Source organism: Megalops cyprinoides, chromosome 23 (genome assembly GCF_013368585.1).
Source record: "Megalops cyprinoides isolate fMegCyp1 chromosome 23, fMegCyp1.pri, whole genome shotgun sequence".
In the NCBI taxonomy this organism is placed as follows: Eukaryota; Metazoa; Chordata; class Actinopteri; order Elopiformes; family Megalopidae; genus Megalops; species Megalops cyprinoides.
Window position 1 is genome coordinate 17,769,648 of NC_050605.1, and position 18,479 is coordinate 17,788,126.

Here is an 18,479-nt window from a genome sequence, read left to right on the forward strand (position 1 = left end):
GTCAGAGCCTGACATCTGCTTTGCTTGTTTGGTAGTTGTGGGGTGGTGCTGTACCCTGAGCATAAAGCTCAGTGCAAAATAATCATTGTAAACAACAGCTGGTTGCTGTGTGATATTACAGTGTACTGTGGCTTTACACTTGTGCTTTTCTGTCTCCACCTTTCTCTGTACATGAAATTTAAATGCAAATTTGTAGTGGGCAGCCATAAGTTAACATTTGGGTAACCCTATGCGCTACTACACACAGTAATATTTTGCCCACTGCTGCATATATATATAAAATATATGTATATATGTATATGCATATGTGTAGTAGCGCATATATATATATATGTATTCATATATGTATGAAAGCACACCGATGTGCCTTCCAGAGAGTAAGCGCCCTGCGAATTTCACAGCCATCCCTCCTCCTGCACGCTGTCAAGAGATACAAGCTGGTTCTCCGTTTTTAGCTTTGTCTGTTACTCACAGTCCACTTATTCAGAATTGCAGCGGCGCTTGTAAGAAGCTCTCCGTAATTCAGCGCAGTGACCCGGACCAGACTGCGTTTAATGCACAGCGTGTCTCTGGAGGAGGGCCCGGAGCTGTGTCGGGTCACCGGCGCGCGTTGGCTCGCTGCACGGTGGAGGAGCAGTGGAAGGTGTGAGGCGTTTCACCTCCTCTCCCCTCTCTCCTCCCCCCATCCGCCCCCAGCGCCTGAACCTCTTCATGCCTAGCCCGGCCGCTTTTCACCCCCAGTGTGTGGAGGTTTTCCTGTTGGAGCGCAGGGACTGCTCCCTCTCTCTGTAAAGGGTGTGTGGGTGGTCCGCTTCCATCCAGTTTTAGTCATTTTCAGTGCAAGTGCAGGTTATTTTTGCACTAGCATCAATGTTTTTTTTTTTTGTCTAAAGAAAGACTAACACTGAAGGCTTGAGTACAGCCCTGTCCAGTGCCAAAGCAGAGGCTATTCTAGTTTCTGCGTGATTCGCTCATCACAGGCTATAAATATTCTGTCAGTGAGTGCACAGGAGTTATGTTCTGGTACAGAAAGCATGGCTTACACAGGTGCATTTGTTCATGTGTGTTTGCGTCCATGCAGGTGCTTGTGTGTGAGTGAGAGAGGGCGCTGACCCCTGCTGGTCTTGGTCAGTCTTGTACTGTTGTAGAGCTTTTTGCTTGAGCCCTGTACTGTTATGACACCCTCATCTGAGTCTGGCAGCAGCTGGTTTGTAAGAGTTTTCCTGTTTTTTTTTTGGTTTGCTCTGCTTGGTCCCATGGAAAACAATAAGCATACCTTGTCCTGGCCCTCGTCTCTCTGAACTGTAAAGTCATGGCCTGTCTGCAGCACAGAGGGGCAAGAGCACCCTGCTTACCACTCATAGCTTTGTAATTGGCTGTTAGGTACAGCTGCCTTTCTCCCATTGGCTGGGCACTCTGGGTGTATCAGCAGGGAGTGCTGGACAGCGAGGCGGTCCAGGCGACAGAGTGGGTTCTGCTGTGTGGAGACTGTGGGCTTGGCAGCACCTCGCCGCTCCAGAGCTCTGGCACTCCAGTGCTGTCCTGGTCTGTATCCGCAGCGGCAGAGAGAAACGCTGACCAGAACCACTCATTCCTGTGGTACTGAGCAGCTCCAGCGAGTCAGCACTTTCCCATCCCTCTCCGGTCCAGTCCACGGCGCTCCACTGGAGGTTCATGCTAGTCCTACAGAGACATGGTTTTAGTGTAGCTGAGCTGCAGTATGCATTCGTCCAGAGTGAAAACAAAAACTAGACCCAGAAGAAAATGAGAAAAAAAATAGCAGGCCTGCGTGGCCTGCTCATTTAAGGAGCTGAAGGCATGAGAGAAGGAGTGCTTAGAGCTGTTTTCACAGGACCCTTCCCAGAGCCGTAGCACAGCAGCTTGGGTGAACCCCCCCCCATGCATTAGTATTTATTTCTCTAGCTTCATTAGATTTGAAGAGCAAAGGAAATTTAGCTGCAGTAATTGGATCCTCCCCCAGGGTGGGTGGCTGCACGGTAATTGTCTCGGTTTGGTGGTCTGTACACAGAGCAGAGATGGATGGGGGGGCAGAGGCTGAAGCGGAGGGAGGAGTTTGAGTGGACTGACTGGCTGAATGATGGGGGTGAGTCACTTTAACGTGGGATGGAGATACAGAGGGATGACATCCTGTTCTCTGAGGCCTCGAGGGCCTTAGCTCGCCCCGCTCGGGGGGGGGCTCGAGGTACAGGTAACCCCAGCAAACTGAGAGCACACAGGAACAATAGTGTTGGAAGGGAGGTCGTGTTTACTCCTAACTTTGAATAGCGAAAGCTTTGAGTGTCCGATTACTTTCATTGCTTTCATTTTTATTAGTTCCTTTAACCTCAGAGCTTTTATGTAGTTTGCTCCCCGGGGTTGCCTGTGCTGTTTAAAGCGGATTGGAGTTCACGGAGTTCAGTGGTAAATTTTGCCGATTTTTGCCGACGTCGGCGAGCGGCACCTGTGTCTTCGCGCTGCCGAAACTCACCGCCGCGTCTTCCCCGTCGCCTTCATTGTTTTAAACAACCGCTGCGATTCATATTTTATTATCCGAGCAGATGGTTCCTTTTCCACCCGGCCCTAATTGAATGTGAAAGGCAGCCGATGTGTTTTGAGTGACGTTAATGGTGAGCGCAGTGGCAGCATGTGGCGGTGCATTTTTACTGCCTCCGGAGCGCTTGCCTGCGGAGCGCACAGCATGTGAGCGGCGGGCCGACACGTGCGTCCGTGTGCGCGTGTGGGTGGGGGTGTGTGTGCGCGTGTGTGCGTCGGGCACGGACGGGCACGCATGCGTGCGCATGAGTATGGTCCCCGAGCTAAAAGCATGCACGTCGGGCGCTAAAGTTTCTCGCTGAAAATGCCACTCTAATGGCTTTTTAAAGTACGGTCCCCGTGACATGATGGTTTTTTGTCGTCTCTTCGCCGGGCTTTTGTGCCGCCCTAGCGAGGCGCCCCCAAGTGTTCCCCGTCCGCTGCCAGCATGACACTTTCACAGGAATGCCTTTTATCTTCCTTTAAGCCCATTAGCGCACCAAAATAATTGGTGTCCCCCCCCCGCCCCCCTTTTTTTTTTTAACCGAGAGATTGGACGGGCTTTGGCGCGGAGTTATCAGCGGGATGATTCCGGCCAGCAAGCAGCAGGAGGACAAGCTGTGGCACCTTAACTCCTGAGGGGAGGAGTTATGCGTCTCCTGTGCCACTTCGCCTGCTCCTGGTCGTGGTTTCCAAAACAATCCACCCCCCCCAAACAAGGAGCGCACGTACAGGAACCTGAACTGATTCAGGTGATTTAGGGGGCAGTAAAGTGTGCATGGGGCAGCGGTGCCCACTGTATGTGGGCAGTACGGTGGCCTGCAAGGGTCCTTTTTCCAAGAGCACAGAGGATGGGCTGAGCCAGCAGTGCCACATGCCACGGTTCCACTCGTCTCCATGGAAATTCTGCCAGTGAGAATTTCAGGACAGGACAACTGTTTGTGTGATCTGCCTTGTAAATTAATTTCTTTTTCTCCTCCTCCAGCTCTCTCTTTTCTTTTCAAGGATTTGAGGAAAAAAAGTCTTTTCTGTAGCATTTATAGCCTGGCAGTAAGTTGTAGAATGCATTGAACCAACCGCTGTTGTACCATCTGCCATTGGTGGTTGCCCTTGGAAACACACTTGTATAACCTTCAAAATGCACGGTGACTAAGTTTGATATTTTGTTTGCTTGGCTTCATCTGCTGTTTCGCTTGCGTTTGGTTTCATTCTCTTCAGCCTTCTCTTTTTGACTTGGAGTCAAAAGAAGACAAAAAAAAATCCACTTCTGAAACAACAAGTTTGACTCAACTGAATGGATGTCAGAGCAAACAGAGGGGTTATATATTGAAATTGGCATCCCTGCGAAAGCTAGAAAAGGTCAGTGGTTTCCTACTCTTGAGTGAATCCAGTGTCTGCAACTTTGTTTTATTGAGTTTTATTCCGGCTCTTTGTATCGGTAGGGAAACCAGCAGCTTTGCCTGTTTTTCTCTGACCATCAACTGCAGCAAGAGGGGGTCGGCAAATTCGTAACGCTAACCGCTGTGACTGTATATTCTTAGTGTGAAAAGCACAATGGGCAAAGTTTTTCACTCAAAAGTTTCTGATGGTTTGTTGTCCCAGTAAGCATCTTGTTAGAGCAGGAGACAGAGAGAAAACAGCCTATTGGTCAGTCTTGGAGTTCACAACTGGAACCCGCTATGCAGGCTGGGTAAACTCAAGACGTCAGGGAGCACAGCTCCTGTCCTACACAGGGGCTGGAATTACAGGCACTTGTCACAGTCACTGAACAAGAACATCCAAGAACATTTCCCTTTGTGCTGGCAAGGTGCATCATTGGCCAGTCGATTGCTCGACCGTGAGGACACTGATCAATTCGACAATTTGGCTGTTCTTGGCTTCCAAAGAAAAAAAATGTGAAGAACTATCCTGCTGATTGGTAGCAGGACTGAATATTGACAGAAAGTGGAATTTGTTGATTTCTTGCCTCTGCTATAGGCTAAACTAGTGGGGTGCCTTGAAAGATAAAGACACAGTTCTCACAGAAAACATTTAGTGTGGAAGCACTTGGAAAGAGTCTGTTAAAGGGTGTAAAGTATGTGGTTGATTCATCAATTTTAACACCTTTGGATGGTGCAATTTCCAAGAGAGTCATCCTGTGATGTGTGATTATCTGTGGTTCAGGTTCGGGTTCCCAAACCCTCGAATAAAGGGACTGGCCTTTTCCAGGCTGAAGCCCCTTGTGCTGTCTCTCATCCCTGCAAACCTCCCACTGATATTATAGTTCCTTTTTCAGTGTGAGTTACACAGCCTGTGTATATATTTACTGTAGCACTTCATATAGCAGTTCTTGTACTGAACCCTGTTCAAGGACACTGTTCAGTGGCAGCACTCCACCCAAGAATCCCACATGCATTTTTCCACTTACACATCCAGCTCCTTAACTACCACCCCACTGCTGCTTTCATAGGTCACTGTTACCCAGCTACCCCTGCCTCGGCGCAAACAACACCCGAGAAACGGACAAATCCCCCTCCCCCCTTCAATGACTGCTTTTCTCCCCCACAGATCAGATGGCTCTGAGGGGCATTAGCAGCGGTTGGGTTAGCCTGCGTCAGCAGCGCCGTCCCGCTGAGACCGCACTGAAAGGCCCGAAACGTGGCTGTGGTGGACGGAGCAGGGCTGCCTGTCAGTCATTACTCCGGTTTACCCCCATGTCTTCCCGAAAAGCAGCGCTGAGCTCAAAGCTGCTGCTGTCTTTAATGGTGCCCTGAAATTGGATGGAGAGCCATTAACTGCCGGGGAAGTTTAGAGGGATGTAATTGCAGTGCTGGATTGCCAATGGAGCGGTTAGCTGAATGTTTGGTACGGCTGCATTTTTTTATATGATACCGGATGAATCAAAGTGTGGCAGGGAAATTTTATTTAATCTGGCATTATGGTGTCTTTGCCAAATGCTCTAACTGACACTTTCCCACTTGCTTACTGTAACCAGTGGAGCACAACCAACGTCACTTGACATGTTTCATAGGTCTCCAGGGCACTTGGCCTGTAAAATATCAATGTCATTGAAAAACGACTCTGAAAATGTGCGTGAATATAACTGAAATGTATGTGCTTTGTGGTGAAAGAGTCATGTCTTTCAGCTGCATCTCCTTCGCATTCTCTCTCTTTCACGTGTACCCGTATACCCTCCTGCTTTTCTTTCTCTCTGTCTCCGTCTCTGCATAATTTCTGCAGTCCCTGTGTATATGTGGTATTTTTAGTGTGGGGAGCAATCCCAGCACAGGGGTTGTATTTCCCAGAATCCCTTGTTCTATGTGCTTGAGTTAATGCGGTTCTTAGACTTATTCTTCCAGCGGGCTGTCAGCGCACTGCTTCAAAGATTCAGTCAGCTGCTGTGTGACCTTCACACTGCATGCGTTGTAACGCACACACACACGCACACCCACGCTTGTACTCTCACACACATGCGTGCGTGTACACACACTCACTCACACAGGCGCGCACACACACACACATGCACACATGCACACACACACATGCACACACTCACACTCATACAGAATACACTGATTGAATTTCCACAGGAACAATGTAATTAGCAGAAGGAATGGATTTGCCTGTGTATTCTTTCCTTGGTGGATTGAGCTGGACCAGGGTCAGAGCGCTTTTTGCTGAAGCCTGTGTGGGGTGTGACGCGCTGCCAGGTACCAGTGTGAGACTGGCTGAATGGCTCTCTCTGAGGTGGTCCAGGTGTGTCTCCACAGCTGCGTTTGTAGTGGCTAGCATGGCAGGACTGTAATTGTCTCTCCCGCAGGTGTTTGGGACAGGGGAGCCGAGATTGCAGAACTGAAAGGACGGGGGGGATTATAGGTTCTCATCTGCGCCTCCCCCGAAAATTCAGTTTCCAGTTTTCCATTTAATTAACTCGCTATTTCTGAGGCTCCATCCTTGCTTTAAACTGCCGTGTGCTTGACCACCTTGTTTCATTCTGCAGAAATTCCATTTTGGCACTGAAATGGAACGGTCAAGTCAATGTGAACAGATATTTCATGTTCACTATCCTGCCTGCAGCTGTTTGCTAGTCCAGAGTATTCGGCTGGATTGCAGACATTTCTTCTCGCAGACAGATGATCATTTTTAAATTTAATTTCTCGGGTGTAAGTGCCGCTCTGACAGGATGTCAGACTCTTTTGGTGTCTCTGATAATAATCCTGGTCATTAATGAATCATTCAAGAGTCAGTTGGAGCTCAGCCGTCAAAAGCCAGGCTGTGTGCAAACACTGACAGAGGCGGGGTGGAGCTTTTGTTTGTGTTGCACGGGGCCATGGAAGTGCTCTGGCCCCATGCAGAGCTAAAAGGAATGGCATTAGGGTTCAGTCAGACGAGCTGCCTCAGCATTCCCTGTGTCTCCCTGCTCTTACGCACATGCGCACAGCTCCACAGGCCTCGCCTCAGCTCGGCTGCCCCACCCTGCCTCAAAACCTACCCCCCATTTCACCGTGGGCACCTCAAATGCCGTAGATGTTTCGGTTTTATGCATCTGCTGCTCCGCAGACAAGCTCCACGTTCAGTTCAGCACGCAGACGATGGACACCTAAGCCTCTTTAGACTGTCTTGAGGGAGCGTTCGGACGTCAGAGTGATGCAAATTCAGCTTCGCAAACACCGCTGAAGCACGGTGCACCTGAACGCTCTTTTAACCACGTTGGCCGTCTCATCTCGCCAAGGCGCCCAGTGCCCGCCCCAGTGGCAGCTGGGAGCCAAGCTTCCCTCTGTAACCCGATTTAGAAACGTGTGTTCAGTGACACAGTGGCTGGCTTTATTTCCCCATGAATGGAATCTTTTTTTGATTGAGCAATGAAGCACAAGAATCATTATTATTTTTTTAATTCCCTTTTTTTTCATGGAAAAGGAGCTTTTTAGGTCGGCCAGAGGCGTGCTGTGAGCCGCTTACCGCTTTGTACTGCACTGTACCGATCATAATGTTTTCACATGAGTAGGACTTTTCCGTTCCTCTCTCTCTGCACGGGTGTGTGTGTGTGTGTGTGTGTGTGTTTGAGTCATTGGGAGTAGTCCATTGCTCAGCTGTGGATTTGTGTAGCTTTGCATTTCAAACTTAGCATTTGCAAATGATCTGCACTGCACCTCTATGAAGTGGTCTTTCCTGATTTTTATGGAACAGCCGTTAGCCATGTACAAGATGTGCTCTCAGTCATTTTACAGCGTTTTACACTTTATTTCCAGCTCCAAAGCTGTTAGCCCCCTCAAATTTGAAAACTTTAAGGAATATGGTTATGTGTGTGGAAATGTACTCACCTGAGCTCTGAATCTAGCTGAGCTACACTGATATGCTTCAGGTGGTGTAATTAATTTGGTGGTGTTCATTCATACTGACTCATACGCAGCATTTCTCATGATTTTAAAAACCAATGAATGCATTAAGTTGGGGGAGTGACCAGAAAACAAAACAAAAACAGCGCTCTGGATGCACTAAGTTCAGGACAAACCAAAGCCCTTTGTAGGGAGCTTAAGATCCTAGTCTCTGTAATTTCCGTTGTCTCTTTAACTTCAGGATGTTTCTTCACAAAAAAAAAAAAAAAAAAAATCGTAGAGACTTACTCATTCATCAGATAATCTATTTAAAATGGTAGAGCTGAATTCAGTCTCCGAGAATCATCTCTGCCCAACAGGTTCATTAGAAGTGAAAGCCATCCAAAAGGCGTTAAATTAAAAATAATAAAAATCAATTTGTGCAACGGGGGAGCGGGTTTATTTATAGAACTGCTTAGGGGGATTATAGGGGCTGCTTCCACGCCTGGGCTGGAGTTGGTGGATGGAATTCCAAGGCGAAGGCGCTGTCAGGGCCAGTGGAGCTGTGTTCAGATATGGCGGCTGATCACAGATCAGCAGATGGGGGTCTGCTCTGCACTCAGGGGGGGAAAGCTGCTCACTCAGTGTGCAGGTAAAGGCTTTCCAGGCACGAGCCACTAAGCCACGTAGCGTCTCTGAGCCTCTGTGTGTGTGTGTGTGTCTGGGACTGGGAACAGTAAGGCCCTCTCTCTCTGTGGAGCAGTGCAGCTCAGTCACACGCTCAGTGCTTTCTCCAGGTGTGAGGCGGTGCTGGCGCAGTTTCGGAAGGGGGGGGGGGGGGAGATAAGGGGCTCATTTGGCTCAGCTGGATGTTTGGGTCCTGAAGGACTTGGACCTGTTCTTGTTTTCTTCTTGTTTTTGCAAGTTATCCATTGTAACAAATGCCATTGTAACAGAAAAATTGTGTAAACAATGAAAAAATAACACTTTGTAACGAAAGCAGGTTTACCGCGAAGCATTTTGGTGTTTGTGGAGTGTTTGAGTAATTGAATATCGGTATGTGTTTGTGCCTGTGTGTGTGTGTGCATGTGTGTATAAATGCAAAAGATGTCACAGGCTGACATGCAGAACGAGTCCAGCCACCAAAGAAGTGAAAGTGTGCTGTTTCTTCTCCACCTGCATGCGTGCGTGTCTGCAGCAGCAGGCCCCAGAGCAGGTGTCTGTCTGGACCTCCTGCCCCCGGGCGGCGGCTCTGACTCTCTCTCCTGTCTGATCCGCACCCCCCGCGGCCTCTCTTCGGGGCCCCCGCATGCTGGACGCCCCGGGGGCTTCTGGAGATAAAGTGAATTTTAAACCGATGGTGCGGGCCGGCATGTACCGGCGCAGCAGGGGAGACAGCGATAAGGAACTTCGGACAGTTAAATCACGTCTCCCAAACCGAGGCTTGCCACCGATGGTTCGGATATGAAAACTACGGTTGTTGCATTGCGTTCTCACCATAAACCGGCAGTGAGGATACGGATGGGGCCCTGATTCTGGGAAGGTAGAAATTGGCAAGCGGCGTGACAGAAGTCAAAACGAGCAGTGGCGTAGCGACAGAAGGAGAGCCATTTCCACTGCAGGTTTTAACATCCAGCGAAAATCTCCCATCGCTGTTGAAGGTGTACGGAGACGGATCAGCGTGATACAATGTGACTCAGAAGAATAAGTGCATTTCTGTGCCCGGTGAATCATGGTGCTTGGTATTTGGTGATGCCGAATGCAGTTCTCTCAGACCTCCCTGCTGTGGAATGCGAACGGCAAATCAGATTACATGACTGTTGTCACATAAACTCGTAAGGAAAAAAAAAAAAAACGTGTTTTCTGTAATTAAACTGCAATAAACCATCCCGGCTCTGTAATAAGGAACATCATCTTCTCTTGTGGAAAGTTTCAAATGATTCTTGTTAGCTTGTTTGTTTTTGTTTTCCCAGGACCCCACGGGCAATAATTGAAGGTCTCGTCAGCCGGTTATCTGACAGACGGTTGTTATTATTATTATTGTTATTTAATTGTTTAATGAACCCCCCCCCCCCCGCACTTTTTAAAAATGGTATTTCCACAGGCCAGGGAGCGGTGTGCGGCGTGGAAAGGCCAGCAGACTCGCTGTCTCACTGACCGGCCCGCAGACTCGGGTCTGAAGGGGTGGGGGAGGCGGGGCAGGCGCGGGCAGCGCCCTGGCCTTTCGGAAAAGGTTAGCCTTGATGCTGGGGGGACGGGGCTGAATGGCAGGGTCTCTGCAGGGAGGAGCTGCCCATTGTTGACTCTCCCTGAGTTTTTTTCCCTGTGAAAGGAGGGTCAGCAGCGGAATATGAATTAGCTTATTGTTTCCTCAGGCTGACGCCTTGAGGGACAGGAAGCTGCTCTGCATTTAGCAGTGAGGAAGATCATATCTATCTGCCCTTGGCCTCATCTTTTAACATTTACAGCTTAAAAAATGTAATATATCTAAGTATATGACCTACAAAAAATATATATAGTGAAGAAAATCAGTGAGATAAAAACGGTAAGAATTTTGAGTGATACATGCCACCATATGGGTGGTTTGGTTGTCTCTCTTGTGCTACAGTTCACTCTTTAGCCCGTTTGCCAAAAAGAGATCCCACAATGTTATTAGAGGGAGCTGCAGTCGTGGGGTTTGATAGCCTATGTTTTCGGGTTACTGTTTCAATGGAAAGGGAGTTTGGATTCCTGCAGTGCGGTTGGAGGGGGGCCAGGGGGCCAGTTTTACCTCCCACAGTGGCTAGTTATTACCCAGAACCCCCGACGCCTGTCACAGAAGCACAGCCTCTCCGGCTCCGCATGAGTCTGGGCCTACCCCCCACACTCCCCTTTTCCGGCTGATAACTGTTCCCCAAACCCCCCCCACTCCTCCCATGCCCCGCGGTTACCGCCTGATAAATTGTGTTTACAGCCAATTAGGATGATTTGTAATCTCCTTTTGCTTGCTGTCAGCGTGCATTCACATTAAAGGGGGGAAAATGATTTGTTGGTGCTCCATTTGCTGAGTTTTTCATAAACAAGGTAATGATTTGTCTTCACTCCCCCCATCTTTCCTTTGGTGAAATTTAATGTAATTTTTCTAATGCACCCTAGTTATAAACCACAGACTAGTGCATGGGCAACTAGAACTGATAGAATCTACAGGAACGGCTGGTAATTCAGCATTGTGTATCGTGTGTGTGTGTGTGTGTGTGTGTGTGTGTGTGTGTGTGTGTGTGTGTGTGTGCGCGCGCGCGTGCGTGTGCTACCCAGCGCTTTATGGGATAATAATCTTTCTCGCTGCTTGTACTATATGATGAAAAAATGGGTCTCCACGGCAATAATCAGGAGTGTACTGATGGTGAAGAAATGGAGCAAATGAAACATTAAAGAAACGCTCTGAGAAATCTCCTCCAAGAAAAACAGCCATTTATTCAGTCTGGCCAGCAGTAGTCAGTCTTAGATCTGCTGCACAGCTGTTCAAGGTGGACATGATTAATTGTGCAATGTTTTTTCCAGGTTTTTTTCCCCCATTTGTTTGCTTCATTATTACAGCATAGCTAGGTAAGGTCAGTGAAGGAGGAGAACCATCAAGAACACACATCGGTTACTGGTGTGCTGATCATGCATGGGGAAATTCTAATTAGCGCTCGTCACGCTAATCACCTCAGACAGAGCTGTGCGTCCATACCTCCTCCTTTGAGCCTGGAAACAACTGCAGGCCTGTTAAACTTCAAGTGAAACATGACAGACTGTTGAAATCTGTCAAGGGCTGTACGCTTTTGGTTCCCTACACAGCAGTGAGGCCATTCAGTTATTGTGCAGTATGTTTTAAAGAGGTATGTGTTGATATGTTTTTAAATTGTACCATTTTGTCAGTAAATTGTTCAGACAGGCAGAGTCATCAAACTGAGCGGTGCTCTTCCAGGTGCACTATACTTACTTGACCAGTGTCTGTACTGAGTATCTAAACTTGTCAGAGAATGACTGTTTGAGTGCATTCTATGCTGTCCTACTCTATCAGACCCATAAAGTTGTGTAGTGTAGTTACTATGTTTTTGTAGATTACACGATTGCAAAGTATTGTTTAATATGCCATACTATCACAACTGAACAGCAAGCATGCCATGAAAAGTGCTCTCACATGTAGATAGCTTTCCGATAAATCTGTGCCCTTTTTGTTGTTAGTAGTATTCGAATCAGCATCATTAATAGTCATTATAATAAATATTTTCAATTCTTTTTCCCCAACTCCTTCAGAAGCCCAGAGATTTAAGCCTTTTGGAGATTTTCCCCTTTTTTGGTTCAGTAAGAGGAATAACGGCAGAAAAACGGTGGGCTCTGGCCTGCACAGAGGGGAAAAGGCTTGCATGCGCTCCTCTCTGCTCCTCTCTGCTCCTGTGGCTTTAGCAGGGCAATCCGGGATTTATAACCACAGACCACATCCTACCAAGCATGCATGGTGATATTTAAGAATTCAACTGAGAAGGCACAGAGGGGAAAAATGCTGTCATTTTTTTCTTTCTTTTTTTTTTTCCTTCAGCTTCAGTCCAGCACACTTCTACTCCATTGGTTTGGAGAAAAATGGGTGGAAAAGGTGGTAAAGAGAACGTGGAAGAGCATGGTCTGTTTGAGTTTCTGTGTCACGTCCGTCCCAAACTGGGGGAATCACGCTGCCTGCCCCACCCGAATCTTAAAAAGGCTTTTTTTTTTTTTTGTGTCGGTCACACATGCTTCTAATTTAAGGTGACCACAGGTCCGCTCAGAGCCGCATGGTTTTCCCCCAGTGCAACAGACTGCAGGGATTTGTCATGAAGTCCTTTTAGGTGTGACATTAGATTATGGTAATTAGGCTTCCTGTGTTTCTGCAGTAGCACTGAGCACCAGTGAGCTCACAGTTCACACACTGTATGGAAACCTTCTTTTTTGTCTTTATGTGCAACAGTGTTGCATGTTTAAGTATTTAAGCAGGTTAAAATGAGAGATTATTTCTTGCCCTCGGTTTGTGGAGTTGAAGGTGAAGTTTCTGCTGTTTTAGTGCAGTGCAGTATCCCAGCAGCCTGTGGGCCCACTGGAGAAGACACGCCCCCGTCATGAATAAAATGTTCCCTGTCATGTTTGTCTTTGATTTCCGATAGTTTGTGACAGGCATGGAGACGGGTTAATAATGCAGCATCTCTGTGGCTCCCGCTGGCTGGCAGGATCCACGGGTTGGAACTGAAACATTTCCATTTAGGGCCAGAGTCCCGGTGCCGGTGCCCCTGTCTCTGCCTGAGCAGCAGCACCGCCATGCTGGACGCAGGGACAAGCAACCTGTGAATGAGGGCGCTCCATTTCACACCTGTGAACTCTGCGTTAGGAAGGCAGAAGCACCGAGCGTGAGTGTGTGTGTGCGCTTGTGTATCTGTGTGTGTGTGTGTGTGTGTGTGTGTGTGTGTGTGTGTGTGTGTGCGCGTGTGTACGCGTTCGTGTGCGTGCGTGCGCGTGTGCGTGTGTGTGTGGATGCCAGTGGGAGAAGCTCAAAGGCAGTGGTGAGGGCTCTGTCTAACGTGAGGCTGGCTGATGTATGTGCCTCCGCAGCCGTCGCTCTGAGGAACGGCCGGGATCTCTGACGTCAAGCCCTGATCACGTGGGCGGTGCTAACAGGGCCCCGGGCGTCCGTCCAATCCCGTCCCGAGCTCCAGCGGCTGTCCATCAGCACATCTGTACGGAGCTCGCCCCGGGCGGGTGTAAATGCTCATGTCCCATCGCTGGGGGAAGTGGACCGTGCAGATCCAGCTGTCTGTGCTCCGTGCAGAGAAGAATACCAGCCCACTCTAAAAGTGAAACAGCTTTACTGACCAGCCTGTACGTCTTACACACGCCACTGTCACTCGCTACAGACACTCCTGAAACGGGTGGAAAGGCGGAGGGCTTTGTGGTGCTTTTCTTACAGTGTAGCTTAGTGCTGGCGAGATCCCCTCCTGAAGGCCCTCGCTGTGCAGGGTCTGGGCTGTATCGTGTGCATTCCCCACATCTCTGAAAGAACTCATAGCTCCAGTTTCACTGTGTGCAAAAGCCCTTGAATATTTTGTCAGCTGTGTGCGGAAACACATTGATTTTGTGCAGTTTGTAGCTAGGTCCAGATGCTATTAACACTCCAGAGAGAAGTGATACATTTTGTATTGATTTATTACAGGGGAAACTCGTGTGGCTGATGGATCGGGGAAGGTCTCGGGCTTAATATAAGCATTACTGGCTTCTTTACAAAGAGGATAATATACTGTTGTTAAAGCAGTGCTCTTCATGATGCCTGGGCTTACCTCTTTAGTTATGCGCCGAATGGCAGGGGGCTGGAACCTCTGACCCCATCGCCACTCTCTGCTTGGAAATGTGCTAATCTGCACCAAGGCGTGGCCAGCATTCAGGCCCTAGTATCACTTGTGTCAGCACATGTGTGTCTGTGTATGAGTGTGTTTGTGTGTGTGTGCGCATACTTGTGCGCGCGCGCGTGTGTGTGTGTGTGTGTGTGTGTGTGTGTGTGTGTGTGTGTGTGTGTATGGTAAGGCTGTAGCATTTGTAAAGTAGATAGATTGATGACTGCTTTGGGTGTTCCAGCATCAGCAGTGTTAGATTGTTTGTGTTAGGGTTGAGACAGAATATTAAGTAATTAAAATGTAATTTTTTTTCTCATGCATATTCCTAAGAACCCCTCATAATAAAACTGATAATTGATATCACTAATTCTCCTGCATGAGTGTGTGAATGAATGCAGATTTCTCTGTTGTCATTGTCATTGTTTTCAACTGGAGTTGCATACACAAGCTTTGGGAAAAAAATCCGTGTTTGGACTGTTGATCTTGGGAGCCACAGAGTGCTCACTCACAAAATGACTAGAATGGGAATGCACACCCCCCGTTCTGTAACTGATAACTGTGAAACTGCCTCTCTGCTGACCATTTTACTCAGTTTGTTAAATGTGGCGATTAGGAGTGCTTCCTCATTAGATTTGATTGTTCCTCCTTTACAGTAACCCATTTCTGGCGAATAGCAGACGTCATTTGCTTGTTAAAACCCGATGCGCTGGACATTTTTGCAAATGGGATCATTGTCATTTTGGATTGGACCAGAGGGCAGAAGCGCATATATCTGTGCGTTTTCTGCGAATCAGAGACACTGACCGCTCAGTAAGAAGGTCTTGCGCTGTGCTCCAGATGCAGTCTCTGCGCACAGCGGCGTGTGTGCGGGCGTGTGTGCGGGCGTGTGTGTAGAAGCAGCGGGGAGAGGTGGTGCCGTAAGTCTGCCCAGCGACCACACCACCGCCTCCCTGCCAGTAATGCCTACATAATTACAGCGTGTGTCTGCGTGCTAGGCCTCGCTCCAAACCAGGCTGAAACAGATCCACTACGCGCTGCTCCTCTTGGGATGGGGCGAGGCACACCCATCCAGTTCTGTGTGTTGAGGTGATTTAATGGGGAAGGGGTTTCTGGAAGGGCTTCATGTTTGTCAGTGTCCCCATTGTGACATCATGGGTCATGTGACCATAATCTCAAGTTTGGATTCCGTTCCAGACCAGACCAGCAGGACACAGAAATTGACAAGGCCATTTTCCACAGTCTTCATAGGATTATATGTCTTTTCACCAACAAAATGTTCATGTTCCAAAAACTCAGCTCTGGGTGGGTCATTTGAGTTTTTCCTAGAGCATCCCTCAACAATGAATTGTATCGCCTAGTAAAGTGCTGAAATTCATATGCCGCCTTGGGCAGACTTCCAGACCAGCTCTCCCTCAATTGGAGTCGGCCTGGAGGTTTCATATCCCAGTGATGAAACGTGCCTTTCTGTATATAAACAAGCATCCCCACCGCACACACACAAAGTGTTGAGTCAGGCCACGTGCCGGCTTCATTGCTCCAGAGCCACCACGCTTACGAACCCAGAGAACAGGCTGTTTCCTCTGTAATGGCCGTTAATAGCTCTCCTCTCACATCCTACTTCCTGGGTCCCTGCAAAGAGCCGCTCACAGCCCCTTACAGTGTGTTGTCTGTTCCTGGAACAGGGATTGTATTTATAGATAAATTGCTCCCATGAAAGGGACCTTAATTTGGCTGGAGAAGGAGGAGGAGGGGTGGAGGGGAGAGCTGGGCAGCACAGCGCCCTTGTGATCAGAGCATGACTGGTAGCAGCAGCCAGCCTGCAGCTCCAGGACCGGCTCAGATCGCTGCCGCTGCAGCGGGGAGACGGGGAGCAGGAAGCGGGGACCGAGCGGCGCTGTGTGGCTCTCGCCTGGACAGGGGGCCGGATCGCCATGCTGAAGTTCGCCACCACCCACTGCTCAAGGTGTGTACGTGCTGGCCATCCGAGTCCCTCATCTGGGGAAGCGTTTAAGGAGCGGAGACGGAAGGTCAGGGTAGAAGCGCGGCGCGGCCTCCGTGACCGCCTCGTACGGCACCGTGCTCGGGTGCAGGAGTCCACCGCATCCTCCTGTCGCTCTGTGACTCGCACACAGAGTCAGAACGGTAAACACAAGCAGGCAGTTACAGGGGGAAGAGACTCAACTTGCCTGGTGTTTAAGGCATCTTTGCATTTCATACTTATTCATGTGTCTTCAGCAGACTTTAGTGTTTTCATGAATACTGCAACAAGCCATCTACCAGAATCTGAAATCATTTTCTATTAGAAAGTGTTTTTTTTTTTTTTTTGTTTTTTGTTCTGTATTTCATTAGACACGACTTTGGTTAGAAAGTTGAACCAGGTGATTTGCAGTTTAATAAGAAACAGTGGTGCTGCTTGCTTGTTCCCATCTGTATTTAAATGGGTGGCTCTGCTGGTGTTTTCATCTGTTGGGAATGAAATCAGAGGCTCTGCCGGTGTTTTGTCTCTGTTGGCATTTCAGTGGGAGGCTGTGTGGATTTTTCAAGGCTGAAGGGTAGCACAGTGTGTAAGGAGTTTCTACTCTTTTGTTGTGATGAAACGTCGCCTCTGCATCCGCATAAGACGCAGAAAGATGAAGTCCTGCCTGTGGGGTTACGGCGGTGCTGCCCCCATTCCCAGTTCTGCCGTAATCTCCCCGCTTTGCCGTTTTCCTCCCCTGCCTTCCACCCGGCTGTCACATCTGTGGTTGGAAAAGTTATTTCTTGGGATTAAATGAAGGCCGAGGTTCTTGTGTAGTTTGACAGTCGCTCGCGTGGTTTTCGTTGGCTTGTGATCAAACTGTGAAGGAGAGGTGCTGTACAGACCGCAGACCGTATAGGATTTACTGGCGCTGGATGGCAGTGGTTTATGATCTCTCTCTCTCTCTCTCTCCCTCTCTCTCTCCCTCTCTCTCCCTCTTTTTCTCCAGTCACAATGAACGGAAGGTGACCTGTAAACACCCCGTCTCCGGTTTACCCTCACAAGACAACTGCATCTTTGTCGTCAACGAGCAGTAAGTCGCTTCATGTTGTGTTTTTGTGTGTGTGTGTGTGTGTGTGTGTGTGTGTGTGTGCGCGCGCGTGCGTGCACGCATGTGTGCGCGGGTGATTGAATCAGCTGTATTCCACCTGTAGTTAAAGAAAGAAAGATGAACTCTAACCCTTCGCAGTATGTGTTGCAAGTCCCCGTTATAATCAGTGTTAACTTGCAGGCCTCGGGTGCGGTAGGCATTGGAAGTGGGGTTACAGTGGGCCCCCTTCCCTGCTGCTGCGTGGCCCTCTCCTCACGGTGAAACCTGCACTGGCCACGGTCTGTGTGCTGTAGCGAGCAGCAGCAGCAGGGTAAACGGCTGAGGAGGGGCTCTGAGAAGCGCTGTAATGGAATAAAAAGCCTCTGTGCCCTGCAGGCGTCCGAGCGTCTGCTGATGCGACCCTCTGTCGCACCCAGTCACGGCTTTGCCAGACAGAGGTGCTGGCGTGGCCCCCAAATCTGCCCCCCCCCAAATCCCGCTCATGTCCGCACCTGACCGTGGCTGACTGAGAGCCCGGTCCCCAGTGATTCAGCCATCCCTGCTCTCCACTGGGGTGAAGAATCATCCCCCCAGTAAACTCCCTGTACCCCCCCCCCCCCCCATTTTTACCCAACGGAATCAGCAGCTCGCCAGCTCACCACCCCTCCAGCCACTCCTGTATTGGCAGACCCCCACCCCCCCACCCCCATCTGGCCGGGAGTGCTGGATGCCAGTGCATCTGTGATTCAGTGCGTGAGCGATCCGCCACTTAGGAGTGAATGAGCAGTTCACATTTAGAAAATGGAAGAGCAGGGGGGAAAAAAAAGAAATTTCATCAGCACATGTGGAAATGCGTTTTTTTTTTTTTTTGATTGGCTGAGATTTTCCTGAACACGCAAGATATGGTGGGGAGAAAAAAAAAAAAAACAATACTTTCATCAGGACTGAAAGAGAGACTTCCTGACACGAAGACCGAAGACGTCTGAGGAGAAACTCCAGGCCAGCGCACGCGTGTGTTTGAGCGCACGCGTGTGTGTGACTTCGTCTCCTGACGGCGGTCGGACGGGACTCTCTGAGGCTGCATCAGAGGCAGGAAGGCGGAGCAGCTCTGGCCTCTGACGGCGGTCGGACGGGACTCTCTGAGGCTGCATCAGAGGCAGGAAGGCGGAGCAGCTCTGGCCTCTGACGGCGGTCGGACGGGACTCTCTGAGGCTGCATCAGAGGCAGGA

The 18,479-nt window shown here is 49.2% G+C and overlaps 1 protein-coding gene across 13 annotated transcripts in view; it reads left to right on the forward strand.

Moving 5' to 3' along the window:
- The window catches only part of plekha5 (pleckstrin homology domain containing, family A member 5), a 158,754-nt gene that overhangs the window by 83,421 nt on the left and 56,854 nt on the right, over positions 1–18,479 (forward strand). For all 13 annotated transcript variants that reach the window (XM_036517654.1, XM_036517658.1, XM_036517657.1 and 10 more), the window contains exon 4: positions 17,170–17,253. In XM_036517654.1, coding sequence (XP_036373547.1) covers positions 17,170–17,253 — 84 coding nt within the window. The remainder of the gene's footprint in view (positions 1–17,169; positions 17,254–18,479) is intronic.